The sequence below is a fragment of the Oryza glaberrima genome, chromosome 5 (assembly GCF_000147395.1).
Source record: "Oryza glaberrima chromosome 5, OglaRS2, whole genome shotgun sequence".
NCBI classification, from domain to species: Eukaryota; Viridiplantae; Streptophyta; class Magnoliopsida; order Poales; family Poaceae; genus Oryza; species Oryza glaberrima.
The window spans coordinates 17,633,896-17,646,113 of NC_068330.1; the positions used below are offsets into that span (position 1 = coordinate 17,633,896).

The 12,218-nt window shown below is 43.4% G+C and overlaps 1 protein-coding gene across 1 annotated transcript; it reads right to left on the reverse strand.

Annotated features, from left to right (window-relative positions):
- Positions 1 to 1,047: 1,047 nt before the first annotated feature.
- On the reverse strand, positions 1,048 to 4,533 carry LOC127773118 (probably inactive leucine-rich repeat receptor-like protein kinase At5g48380). The gene is made up of 3 exons (XM_052299142.1): positions 4,359 to 4,533; positions 2,549 to 3,441; positions 1,048 to 2,420 (listed from the first exon to the last, which is right to left on the reverse strand). The coding sequence occupies exons 2-3, from the start codon at positions 3,368 to 3,370 to the stop codon at positions 1,419 to 1,421; spliced, it is 1,824 nt and encodes a 607-aa protein (XP_052155102.1). The 5' UTR covers positions 3,371 to 3,441; positions 4,359 to 4,533; the 3' UTR covers positions 1,048 to 1,418.
- Between the last annotated feature and the right edge of the window lie 7,685 nt (positions 4,534 to 12,218).

Sequence of the window (12,218 nt, forward strand, 5' to 3'; positions counted from 1 at the left end):
GAAAAATCCTACAAACCGAACAAGCCCGTAAACTTTATGCTGCTTCTAAAGTCACATGTGAAGTTTTTTCAGAGAGCATAGGTTTTCTGTGTCCACTAAATAAATAGCAGCGAAATACTTCTAGCAAGAGCCTCATTACGGTGCTCTCTACATGTATTAGAAAATAATCCGAACTATTGATCTCATTTGATCGAATGGTTCAGATCTATTTATACAACCACCCTAGTTAATAGTAGTAGAAACATAAAAGGGTGCGAAGGGGTATAATCATCATTTAGCAGTGACTAAACCTTTTTTTTCTTTTTTGTTTTTTCATGAAACATGAGCGTTGCCAGCGTAATGGGTGATCATAGATCGATTTAGCCAAGAAAAAACATAAATGAAAAAGTATATTAGTTATTAATTTACCCCTAATAATACTGGTGGTATAATAATATCTGTAGAGAGCACCAAAGCAACGCTATCTAGCAATCGGTATGCATGCGCCTTGATTTTTCATTAATATTTCTTGCAGGTATTTTTTATCAGTAATCTTGATGATTCCAGATATAACATTCGTTGAAGTCAAAAATTTTGACCGGTGTTCATACGTGTAAGAGGTTTTCTGGACCACCCCCACCAAGAAAAAAAAACGACTTAAAAGAGGAGCATTTTTTCCCATCAATATCAGTATTTCCAGATGCATCAACCAGATAACCACTACAAAAGTCCATGAATTTCCCTGGAACGCACACTGCCCTTTAAGACCAGGCAAGAGTTTTGACCAAATAAAGGTGACATGTTTTTATAAGCTAAAAATAACTCTGCTTAATTTGCAATATTCCTACACCATTCTTTTCTTTAATCTTGATATTTCTGCATATTTCAACAATAGAAGTGGCTAGCATGAAAAGAAGCTTTTATAGACCAAGAAAAAAAATAGTTTCAACCAGCAAAAGCTATACTACACTTACAAAAGACAATGACCCACTACTCTTACACTGCAAGTTGAAATAATGAAATTCCCAAGTTTGCTTGCATACTCAGGTGCACTTTGGCTGGAAGACATCATAAGGTGGCATTCCACACATTTTGACGTTCAGTATTCCTCATCCCGTGGCGTAAGTACAAATGACAACATGAAAAATGACTGAATAAATGCCAATATGGCATATTCCCATCACATGAGGAGCAAACTACTATTAGGAGTAGTTAATACCCCATCCCCATATCGGTTGAGTGAAAGATTATCATTGCTGCTGCTAGCACCTCCCAATTGTAGATAACAACAAGCTACAAAAATTATACAGCGGATGCAGTATACTGATACTACTTAATAGTACATCATGTAAAGCCACCTCACTCATCTAAGCATGGTAATGACGCGCAGAAGAAACAACCTCCACTTGGTTGCCTTCTGTGGAACATTGGGTTTGCAGTTACTGGGCAACAATGAGCTCGTCAAGGGTTTCTCCATCTGTGCTTAGAGGTGGCAGCATCATCAAGTCATCCTCCGCCGAGAAATGGTACTTTTCTCCAATGGCTCTGAGGAGCTGATAGACCTCAAACATTGTCGGTCTCTCCTTTGGAGTGGAAATTGTGCAAGAACATGCGACTTTCAGAAATTGCATTAGCTCGCCGTCACTGCCCTTCCCTATCAATGACTTGTCAACGGCGTCTTGGAGGAGGGCATTGTTTGATAGGTAGGTGATCCACTCTACTAGGCTCCCTCTGAAATTCTCCGGTGCAGTTGAAACATGAGTAGGCCTCTCGCCGGTGATAAGCTCAAGAAGAACAACACCGAAGCTGTACACATCACCCTTTGGCGTGGCCACCAGAGTACGTGCATACTCTGGTGCCACATAACCAAGATCTCCAAATTCTCCATTAACAAAGGTGCTAAGGTGGGTGTCTATTGGATTCATAAGCCTAGCAAGTCCAAAATCTGATATCTTTGGTTCGTAGTCCTCATCTAGGAGGATGCACTTGGAGCTTATATTGCGGTGAAGGACTCGAGGATTGCAAGTGTGGTGAAGATACGCAAGACCTTTTGCTGCACCAATGCCGATTCTTAACCTCAGAGTCCAATCCATCTTACAGTCTTTGCCTTCTTCTTGATTTAACTGATCATAGAGTGAACCTTTCGGCATGTGCTTGTACACCAACAACCTCTCCCTCTTAGCAATGCAAAATCCTAGGAGAGGAACTAAGTTGCGATGCCTTACTTGGCCAAGTGTCTTCATCTCCGATGTGAATTGAGTTTCAGAATGTTGAGAATCTTGTAGCCTTTTGACAGCAAGAAAAGAACCATCAGGTAGCACTGCCCTGTACATAGTTCCTGTTCTCCCAGTACCTATGATGTTCTCTTTGCAAAATTCATTGGTAGCCTTCATAAGATCGCTTAGTTTCATCTTTGAAACTGGATTCTCGAACATAGAAACCTGAATAATTGAAAAGGCCATGCCAGTAAGAAGTTTACGTTAGCTTCTTTTACGAATAATGTTACACAAAATTTCTTTTGTATTATAAAAGAAAAGGGAAATAAATAGTAATAGTAGGGTATTTTCACCTTGATGGTTTTAGTTCCTTTGATACTCTTTGCCCACTTATTTTCTTCCTCGTCCTTTGGCTTCTTGGCTGGTAATTTCCGCAGACAAAAGAATACGATTATTACGCCAATTATGATCACAACTACAACACCAACAACAGCTCCAATGATTGCTGCATTGTTCTTGCTCTTTGCTGAAGCTTGGCAGCCATCCAATGGTAGCCCACAAAGGCCTTGATTACCAGCAAAATTTGATGACGGAAATTTATTTAGATTATTTGGAATAGGCCCTGATAGTCGGTTCTCTGCAACATTGAATGATGTTAACCGACCAAGAAGATTGAACTGCAGTGGAATTTGACCAGTGAACTGGTTATGTTGGAGATTGAGTGTGTTTAAATATGTCATATTTGAAATATTTACTGGGATTTGGCCTGAAAACCTATTGTAGGAGAGGTCCAGTGATGTCAAGTATGGTATTTGCTGGGAGATGTCCTGAGGAATGAGTCCTGTAAAGTTGTTACTCGACAGATCTAGCCCAGTCATACTAGTACAGTTCTGAAGGCCTGCAGGAAATGGACCCTGAAGACCAAGGTTGCCGAGACGCAAAGAAAGAACTCGGTTCTCATCTGGATGCCAACATTCCACCCCAGTAAATTTGCAGATGTAACCAGGGGTGCCGTTGTTGACAAAACTCCATGAGGATTTGAGTATACCATTGGGATCGGTCACTGACTGGAATATGGTTTTCAAGCACTGAACATCAAGTTCAGAGCCAAAACAGGTGGCACTCAATATCAAGAGAAGAATAAGCCTCAGAGGAGCATAATAATGATCTGTCATCGAGCACTTGCTGCGGATTAATGCCACCTCTCCTTGACGATGAGAAATGGCACTTCAAAATTAGCAGTCGCCTGCAAGAATCAATAACACCATGTCACGAAATTACAGGTAAACATACGATGCTCTAGCCTGAAAGTTAGTGTGCCACAGTATAATTATCCTAGTACGATGGAAATTGTGACTTAATTTATGATAGTAACAACAACATCAAAGAATCCCAACTGTAAGCAGCCAACATCACTACATCAGTAGAGAACTGATCCCCACCTTAGACAAAGCAAATCACACAAGCGGTAAACTTTCTAATTATTAAGATAGGCAAAAGGAAGAACAAGTAGATGCATGAATGAGAACGAGTAACAAAGAATCGTCTACTGGAAGCAGGTTCTAACACACAAAACCATCGTTCTATGCCTCAATCAATTCTATTTTAGAGCGATCAAAAGGTCTCTAATTTTAATATCTCGGCTTCTCTCATGTCTCAAAAAGGCGCCCTACTTTTGTTGCGAAAAAAATCTAACGAGGAAAAAAATATCTCCCAAAAGAAGGCACCACCACCATCCAAACAAACAAACACTATCTTTTCTCTTCGATCTCGCACCAAAAGTGGTCAGGCACTCCGGCCGCCCTTCTCCGCCACTCGAAATGACTCGCGTATGATCATCAAAAATCCCCAAGCGGATGAGTCCTGGACGAACCCTTGGTCCTCCTCAAGAAACCCACGCATCGGCAACAACAACAGCAGCAATACGAACAGAATTCCTCTCCCCTAATTCCATCGCCGTACTACCACTCTACCAGCACCCCCGAAATTCACCTCTCCATCCTTGCATAACAATTCCGGGTCCGGGAGATCCTCCTGCGCTCCAAGAACACTAAACCGCAAAACCACTCACGAAGATCATATCCACTGTACACCCCCAAATAAAGCCCCACAAGAACACACCAAGGCACAAGAATAAGAATTAAAAAGCAGAGCTCGTCTCACCTGAAGAAGCAGGAGGAAGGGAGCCCGCACACCCGAAGACGAGGAGCGGAGGAGGCGAATGAACAACGAGATAGTTACGACGATGGTGGGAGAAGGAAGACTTGGACGCGGGGGGCAGAGGAGGGAGGGGAGGGGAGGCAGGCCGTCAAAAGAGAAGGCGAGGACGACGACGACGAGGAGTAGTACTACTACTAGTAATCCCTACTAGGCGTAGGCGAGAGATTTTCTTTTTTTTTTTTTGGTTCAAGGGGTGGTGGAGCCCTGGGGGAGAGGGACGTTTGGCAGTGTAGGGCGGGGCCCCTCTCGCTTTTGATGGAGGGACGCGGCATTCCACGGACTTTCAGTGAAGACGACTTCCTGGTCTACTCTCCCAGTCAACCCGCCCGCCCTCATCTCTGATCTCTCTCTCAGACACACACGCGACACAACTACACAAGCACTGTTGTGCAGGCTGCAGCCTGTTGCTGTGGAGTGTGTGGACAGATGGAACTGGGGAAGACCGAGTTGGGACTTGGAACACGAGTGCTTAAAAATCCACCAATATCCGTTCTAAAATATTACTTCCTCCATCTCGTTAAAAATGAACATAAAATTAAATGTGTTACATGTCAGTCTAAATTTATACTATGATATGTCAATACCCGGTATTATGTTGATTTTTTATGAGACGAAGGGAATAACATGAAATATTTCTTGTAACCACAAGTTTGGATACAAAGTTATATATTCTCTCCATCCAAAAATACATTCTCTCCATCCAAAAATACAGGAGAGTCGAATCTGTCCAGATTCATAGTACTAGGATATGTTAGATCCACCCAATATCTCTTATATTTTAGAACAAATGGAGTACTGTCGGAGAATGAACTCCTCCATCAGGGAACCGTGAGGCCCCCCTTTGTGAGTTCGGTCGGGGGCAGCGGGTGAGATTCGAGGGCTTGGTGAGCGAAGCTGTGTGATCTTGAGGGGGTTCAATCCCCCAAAGACGATGAGACAAAAGGGGTTTATACAGGTTCGGGCCGCTAAGAAGCGTAATACCCTACTCCTGTGTTAGGGATTATGGTTGAGTGTTACAAGGGTTCCTAAACTCCGGAGAGCACTCTCGCTCTTCTTCTCCTAGAGTTCAGGTCTACTGAGCGTCGTCCCTTTTCTCGATGGGCAAGGTCCACCTTTTATAGTTCAAGGGGATACCACATAGGTCCAACAATCTAACTTCCTTGAGAAGTATTACCATCTTTGCATTAAATGTCTATCTTGTTCCTTAACTTGGAAGCTGTATACACGTCGCCTTGGTCGTGGGGCCTACCACACCATGCCGCCTGACACGGGGGGCCCATGTCATTCACCATTTAATTGGTGAAGACTTCTGGGCTCCTATTACACCGGGAAACGGGAGCCTAGCTTTGACCAGAGCGGGAGGACCGGCTGGGATAAGAGGGTGAGAACCTCTCACCATCATTATTTGATGGGACATGTCAGGCTGCACGCCGCCTAACACACGAGCAGCACACAGGCGCACTAGTAGCCAGTCCCATCGGTCATTCGACCGGTCACAAACCGGTTGAGTACACTGCACACCGCATTAAATGCGGCGTGGCACGACCGCTCGAGTCGCCATAAATGCGGGTAGGTAGGCACCTATACGTGGTGACCTAGAGAGGGGGTCGGGGGAGCCCGACCCCTAGTCACGGGAGGGGGCCACCGCCGCCCGACCTCGGGCCCGATCCCCCCTCGGGGGAGGGCCATGTGGCGCCTAGGGCAGCCTTCTCCCTCTAGTCTCGGCCAAGGAGTGGCCGCCGCCCCACCTCGGGCCTGACTCCCCTCGGGGGAGGGCCACGTGGCATCGGGGGGCAGCCTCCTCCATCCAGTCTCTAGGAAGGAGTGGCCGCCACCCTACCTCGGGCCTGACTCCCCCCCTCGGGGGAGGGCCACGTGGCATCGGGGGGCAGCCTCCTCCGATTAGTATTTGGGAAGGAGTGGCTGCCACCCCACCTCGGGTCTGACTCCCCTCCGGAGGGGAGGGCCACGTGGCATCGGGGGGCAGCCTCCTTCGACTAGTCTTTGGGATGGAGTGGCCGCCACCCCACCTTGGGCCTGACTCCCCTTGGGGGAGGGCCACGTGGCATTGGGGGCAGCCTTCTCCGACTAGTTTTTGGGAAGGAGTGGCCACCACCCCACCTCGGGCCCGACTCCCCTTGGGGAAGGGCCACGTGGCATTGGGGGGCAGCCTCCTCCCTCTAAACATGATACCCCCGGGCCCATATTACCGACAAGTACTAAATATCAATATTATAGGACGAAAATATCAAGAGTTAGGGCATTTCCTTTAAAAAAAAAGAGCTAGGGCATGCAGAAGTTGTTTGATTGTCTGTCAAACGTTGCCACGCCAAAGCTTTGATATATCATAATTTATTAGTCTAGATTTTAGTTGGTTAGCATAGTTATGATACAACACACTTATCTATTGGATCTGTATGTCATAGACTTAGCTTCTAGTCAAAATGTTGTCACACTTATGATGAACGGTTTGTTGGTCACATTTTGTAGGAAAAATTACGAATTACCCCCCTAATTATCACGGTCGACCATATTGCACCCCTGAACTACAAAACGGACATTCTGCACCCCCAACTATGCAAACCGGACGAATTACCCCCTCGACCCAATCCGCGGTGGTTTTGGTCTACGTGGCGTACGCGTGACAGTCCAGTCAGCATTCTATTTATAAAAAAAAATATATAGGACCCACCTGTCATACACTCATACTCTCTCTTCTCTCTCACTCTCTGTCTCACTCTTCCTCTCTCTCTCATGGGTCGGCGGCAGCGGGGGACACGGAGCGGTGGCGGCGGCGGCAGCAGCAGATGAGGAGGCGGCCGCTCGGCACGGCTTCCCCCCTCCCTCTCGGCGGCGTGCGGGCAGACGAAGCTTGGGGCGGACGGAGCTCGGCGCGGCTTCCCCCTCTCTCTCGGTGGCGTGCGCGCGAGGAGGACGAGGGCAGCGGGACGGCGGTGGGGGCGGACGGAGCTCGGGCCCCCTCCCTCTCGATGGCATGCGTGCGGGGAGGACGAGGGTGGCGGGGAAGGACGGAGCTTGGGGCGGCGGACCCAGCCCCCGCAACCCTCCGACGTCCGGCCCTGCCTCGGCCCCGTGGCCATCCACCGCCCGTTGGGCCCCCTCCGCCGCGCCTCTCCGACGGCGCCCCCACCTCAACCGCCGGCCAACTCCTCCGTGGCTGCTGTCTCCTGCACACCCAGATCCTGCGCCGACGATGGGAGAGAGAGAGAGAGTGAGAAAGAGAAGAGAGAGTATGAGTGTATGGCAGGTGGGTCCCACATTTTTTTTAATAAATAGAATGCTAACTGGAATGCCGCGCGTACGCCATGTAGACCAAAACTACCGCGGATTGGGTCGAGGAGGGTAATTCGTCCGGTTTGCATTGTTGGGGTGAAGAATGTCTATTTTTGTGGTTCGGGGGTGCAATTCGATCGACCGCGATAGTTCGAGAGGGGGGTGGGGTGGGAATTAGTACATTTTCCCATTTTGTATGGTAATATGGCTGCCAAATTTGGTTACCAACCAAACAGTCCCATTCTACTTGGTAGAGAAGCATGAATGGATTAATGCGGCGTGCTTCCTGAAACTTATCAAGGATGTGAATTTGGTAATTAAAAATATTATTTATATATATATAATTTATTTTAAATATATTTTAAATTTTATAAGAGTTGCTATCTCTGTCTTAAAATATAATTGTTAGTATCTAAATAAAACTTGTTATATTTTAGAATTGAAGGAGTGATTCATTTGTATCACATAATTATTCAGCTATTTATTCATTTAACTATTAAAAACATACGCTTAATATATTTCTTTTAAAATTAGTTTGTTTCAAACTAGCCCAATAAAACAAGGGAATTAGATGGATTTTATCGGAAGAAAAGGCGAGCCCACGTTTGGACAACATCTATTTTGTAAGAACCATGAAGAAATCAGATTTGTAGAAATTAAGAAAAAAAGTGCTTCGAATAGAATGTGATTGAGGTTTTTTTTTCCAACGGAGCATTAATTAAACCATTTGGGTTGCATGTTAGTATTGTTAGATTAATCTCACCCATTTATTATGGGGAAGCTGATACTACCAGTATTTCGTGTGTTTTGACTATTCACCAAAAGTAAAATTAGCTTGAGAAAGATTTTACACCTATATTAGGCAAAGTAGAAGGTTTAGGCGCGTATCTAAGCGCTTTCGATATTAAACCAACTTTGTAAAATTCGGTTGGTGCTTTCACACAATGTTAGTAGTATTTAAAAATTGTTATATTCCCCTCACCTTTGCTAATTGCTAGAGGGGATGTCCACCATGAAGCATATGGCTTCACCAAAGCGAGCACGAAAGCCATGGTTGCCGGTGAATTGTTACATTCTTGATATTCTGCACCAAACTGAGCTACGTTCACCTAGACCTTGTTTAGTTGGCAAAATTTTTTTTGCCCTTATATATCACATCGGATATACGGATACATATTTTAAGTATTAAACGTAGTCTAATAACAAAACAAATTACAGATTCCGACAGAAAACAGCGAGACGAATTTATTAAGCCTAATCAGTCTATCATTAGCAAATATTTACTGTAGCACTACATTGTCAAATCATAACGCAATTAGGCTTAAAAGATTCGTCTCGTAATTTCCTGGCGAACTGTGTAATTGGTTTTTTATTTGTCTACATTTAATACTCCATGCATGTATCCAAACATTCCATGTGACAGCGTGAAAAATTTTGTTTGGGAACTAAACATGCCCCTAGTCTATGTAGATATAGTAAAAAACTATAAAACGAAGTCCATTTTTTTAGGTCCGAGAACTATAAATATGCTAATGATACTATCGCAATCTTTTTGTCACCTAGCCTATGTATTTTAAAAAAACACAAGATATGATATTTTCTTTGTATAATCTGAAAGCGCTTATCGCAAAATTCCTGTGCTTAAGCACCAACTAAGCTTTCTAATGAAAATTTATAGCTCCCATTCCATGCTAAATGAACAGCAACGATCAAAGACCATGGTTTTTCATTCAACCTTTCCTCTCTTCTTCTGTTTTGGTCTCCACAAAACCGAGACGAGCTCACCATCTCACTGGGCAGTGGACATCGGCGCCGCTCAATTGACGGCATTGAAATGATAATATACGGTAGATATTTTTTAGATTATTTAGAAAAGAGTAAAATAGAGGAGAAAAGATCTTTATGTCATGAGGAGTACTCCCTCCGGTTCCATAATAATTAACGTTTTGGATAAGGTTGGGATCAAACTTTTATAATTTTGACCATTAATAACTTTAAAAATATTTAGTTTAAAGAAATTAGAACAACATATATAGATTTGTCTTTCAAAGCACTATAATAACAGCAAACATGTATTTATTTAATGTATATATTATAATAGAAAAATAAGATCCAAGATATATTTTATAGTCCGTGTTATTGTCCAAAACGTCAATTAAAATGAAACCGGAGGGAGTAGATAAAAGTGTAAGAATGATTGAGGGTAAGATGAAAAAAGATTAAATGAGAAGTGATTGATAGGATAATTAGATGGTGTTCGTTTCTACTGAAGATGATAATGAGATTAGTATTATAAATTATTATATTAGTAGATATTGAGTGATTATATTTGTGTACGGATGGAATAGTTCCTTGGTTACCGAGGTAGGGGGTGTGAACTTGCAGGGATTAGTCGGGTCAAATCTTATAAACCGATTTCAGGGTCAGATCCCAGGCTTCTAATTGGGCCACATGGCATCTCTTGTGGAGCTCTCCTCCTGATTCTTGGCTGTACAAAGTGCGACGTATACGCACCTATCCACAGCCGTTAGATGACGTATCGACGGTGAAAAACCGTTATGTGGACCTAAATGTAAATTACAAGTTTTGAGAGGGGTTTTTTACAAACGTGTGATCTCATCTAGAAAAGTCCGAAGTATTGGAGAAAAAAAGTCCCAGAAAACAATCGCAAGAAAAAATAGATTACTATCTCCATCTCCCTACTCACAGTGCCGCAGGCTGCCGCCGGCACGGTGTCACCTGTTTTGGGCGATGAGGAGGAGGAGGGGGCGATGGCTGCTCGATCTATGCGGCCGGATCCACGGACACACTATACAGGTACACAAGAACATCAAGAATGCATTAGCAGCACCAACCAGCACGTATCTTCAGCAACAGCAAGCAAGCATCTTCGGGAGTGGATCCGTGGAGGGACAAGAGAATACAGCCGAGTCGGGAGATGCACAGGCGCAGTCGTCACTCGTGTGGGGAAGCCGGGGATGCGCCGGCGACGGTCACCTCCTCGGTCCAGGTCTCCGTCGGGCGATCGAGATGAGGGAGCGGCGGAGCGGTGCTGCGGTGGTTGCGCTAGATGCATCCGTGTATGCCGCTATGGCTAGGAGTGTGGAAGTTGTCTTCCCAAACGAGAGGCGATGTAGAGAGCAATGGTGGTGAGTTGGTGACTTGGGTAGAGAGGATAATGATAGAAAGAGAGTACATAATGAAACGTGGAATGCATGCAGGATCCATCGCACTGAGTTAGCACTCTTTTTAGCCACTTAGCGATCTGTTTGTTGCTGGAGGTTCTATCTAGAATAGTGTGCACAGAAAACGGAGTGATCCATTAGCACGTGATTAATTAAGGTGGTGTTCTTTTCTCCTGAAGATGAATATTAAGTTTTTTACATACAACGAGGTGATACTAGATTGCGTTTTAATTATTACAAACTTAGATTAATATGATATTTTAGAGTAACTTTTATATAGAAAGTTTTCGCATGAAACGTATCATTTAGCAATTTGAAAACCGTACCACGAAAATCTTAATCTTCATCCAACTCTTGTTGGAGAAAAGAACGGGACCTAGTATTAGCTATTATTTTTTTCAAAAATAGATCAATATGATTTTTTTAAGCAACTTTCGTATAGAAACTTTTCATAAAAACACATCTTTTAGCAGTTTAGTAAGCGTGCGCGTGAAAAACGAGACGGGGAGCTGGAAACCAGAACGAACGCAGTCGTCTTTCGAACTCATATACACTAAATTCTCTCTTTAATATATATATAAGCAATAAAAATATGCTTATTTTGTAGTATTACTTTTGAAACCATCAATTTTAATAAAGTTATTGAAAGTACAATAAATTGTCATCAACATGATTAGCATAAATTAATTATTTTATTCATTTAGTTAGATAACGTTGATATTTAAATATATGTCTGACCATTCATCTTATTTAAGATTTTTATGTAAATATGTAAAAATATAGTCATATTCAAAATAACATTAATAACAATATTAATCAAAACAAAACAAATGATAACCACATATTTTTTAAACAAGATTAACGATCAAATGTAGATTTAAACGCAAACATAAAAAATAGAGTTAAATGTACAATACAAACATATCCAGAAATACACAGGTTATAAATAAAACGCGCCGTTTGGCGCGCTTATTTTCTAGTCAAACAGATTTATGGGGGCAAGTGGGAAGCGTTGAACGACCACTGGGCCCTCGGAATGGTTCGGCTGATTTCACACATGACGTGACCGTGGCGGGGACGAACGGAACGGACCCCCTTGGATGGTTGAAACCATCGTCATGGCTTTCCGCTGAGCACTGACCATGCTTGCTACTGTACACGCCCCACCCAATTATGGTATAATATGAAAAACAATCCATAAAAATAGTATTGTATTGTACTTTTTATCAAGACCCTACGAGTAAATTAATATTGGGTACAACAAATTGTATATATTATACTAACACTTCAAAATTTGCATGGTAAAATAGCTAAATTTAGGACA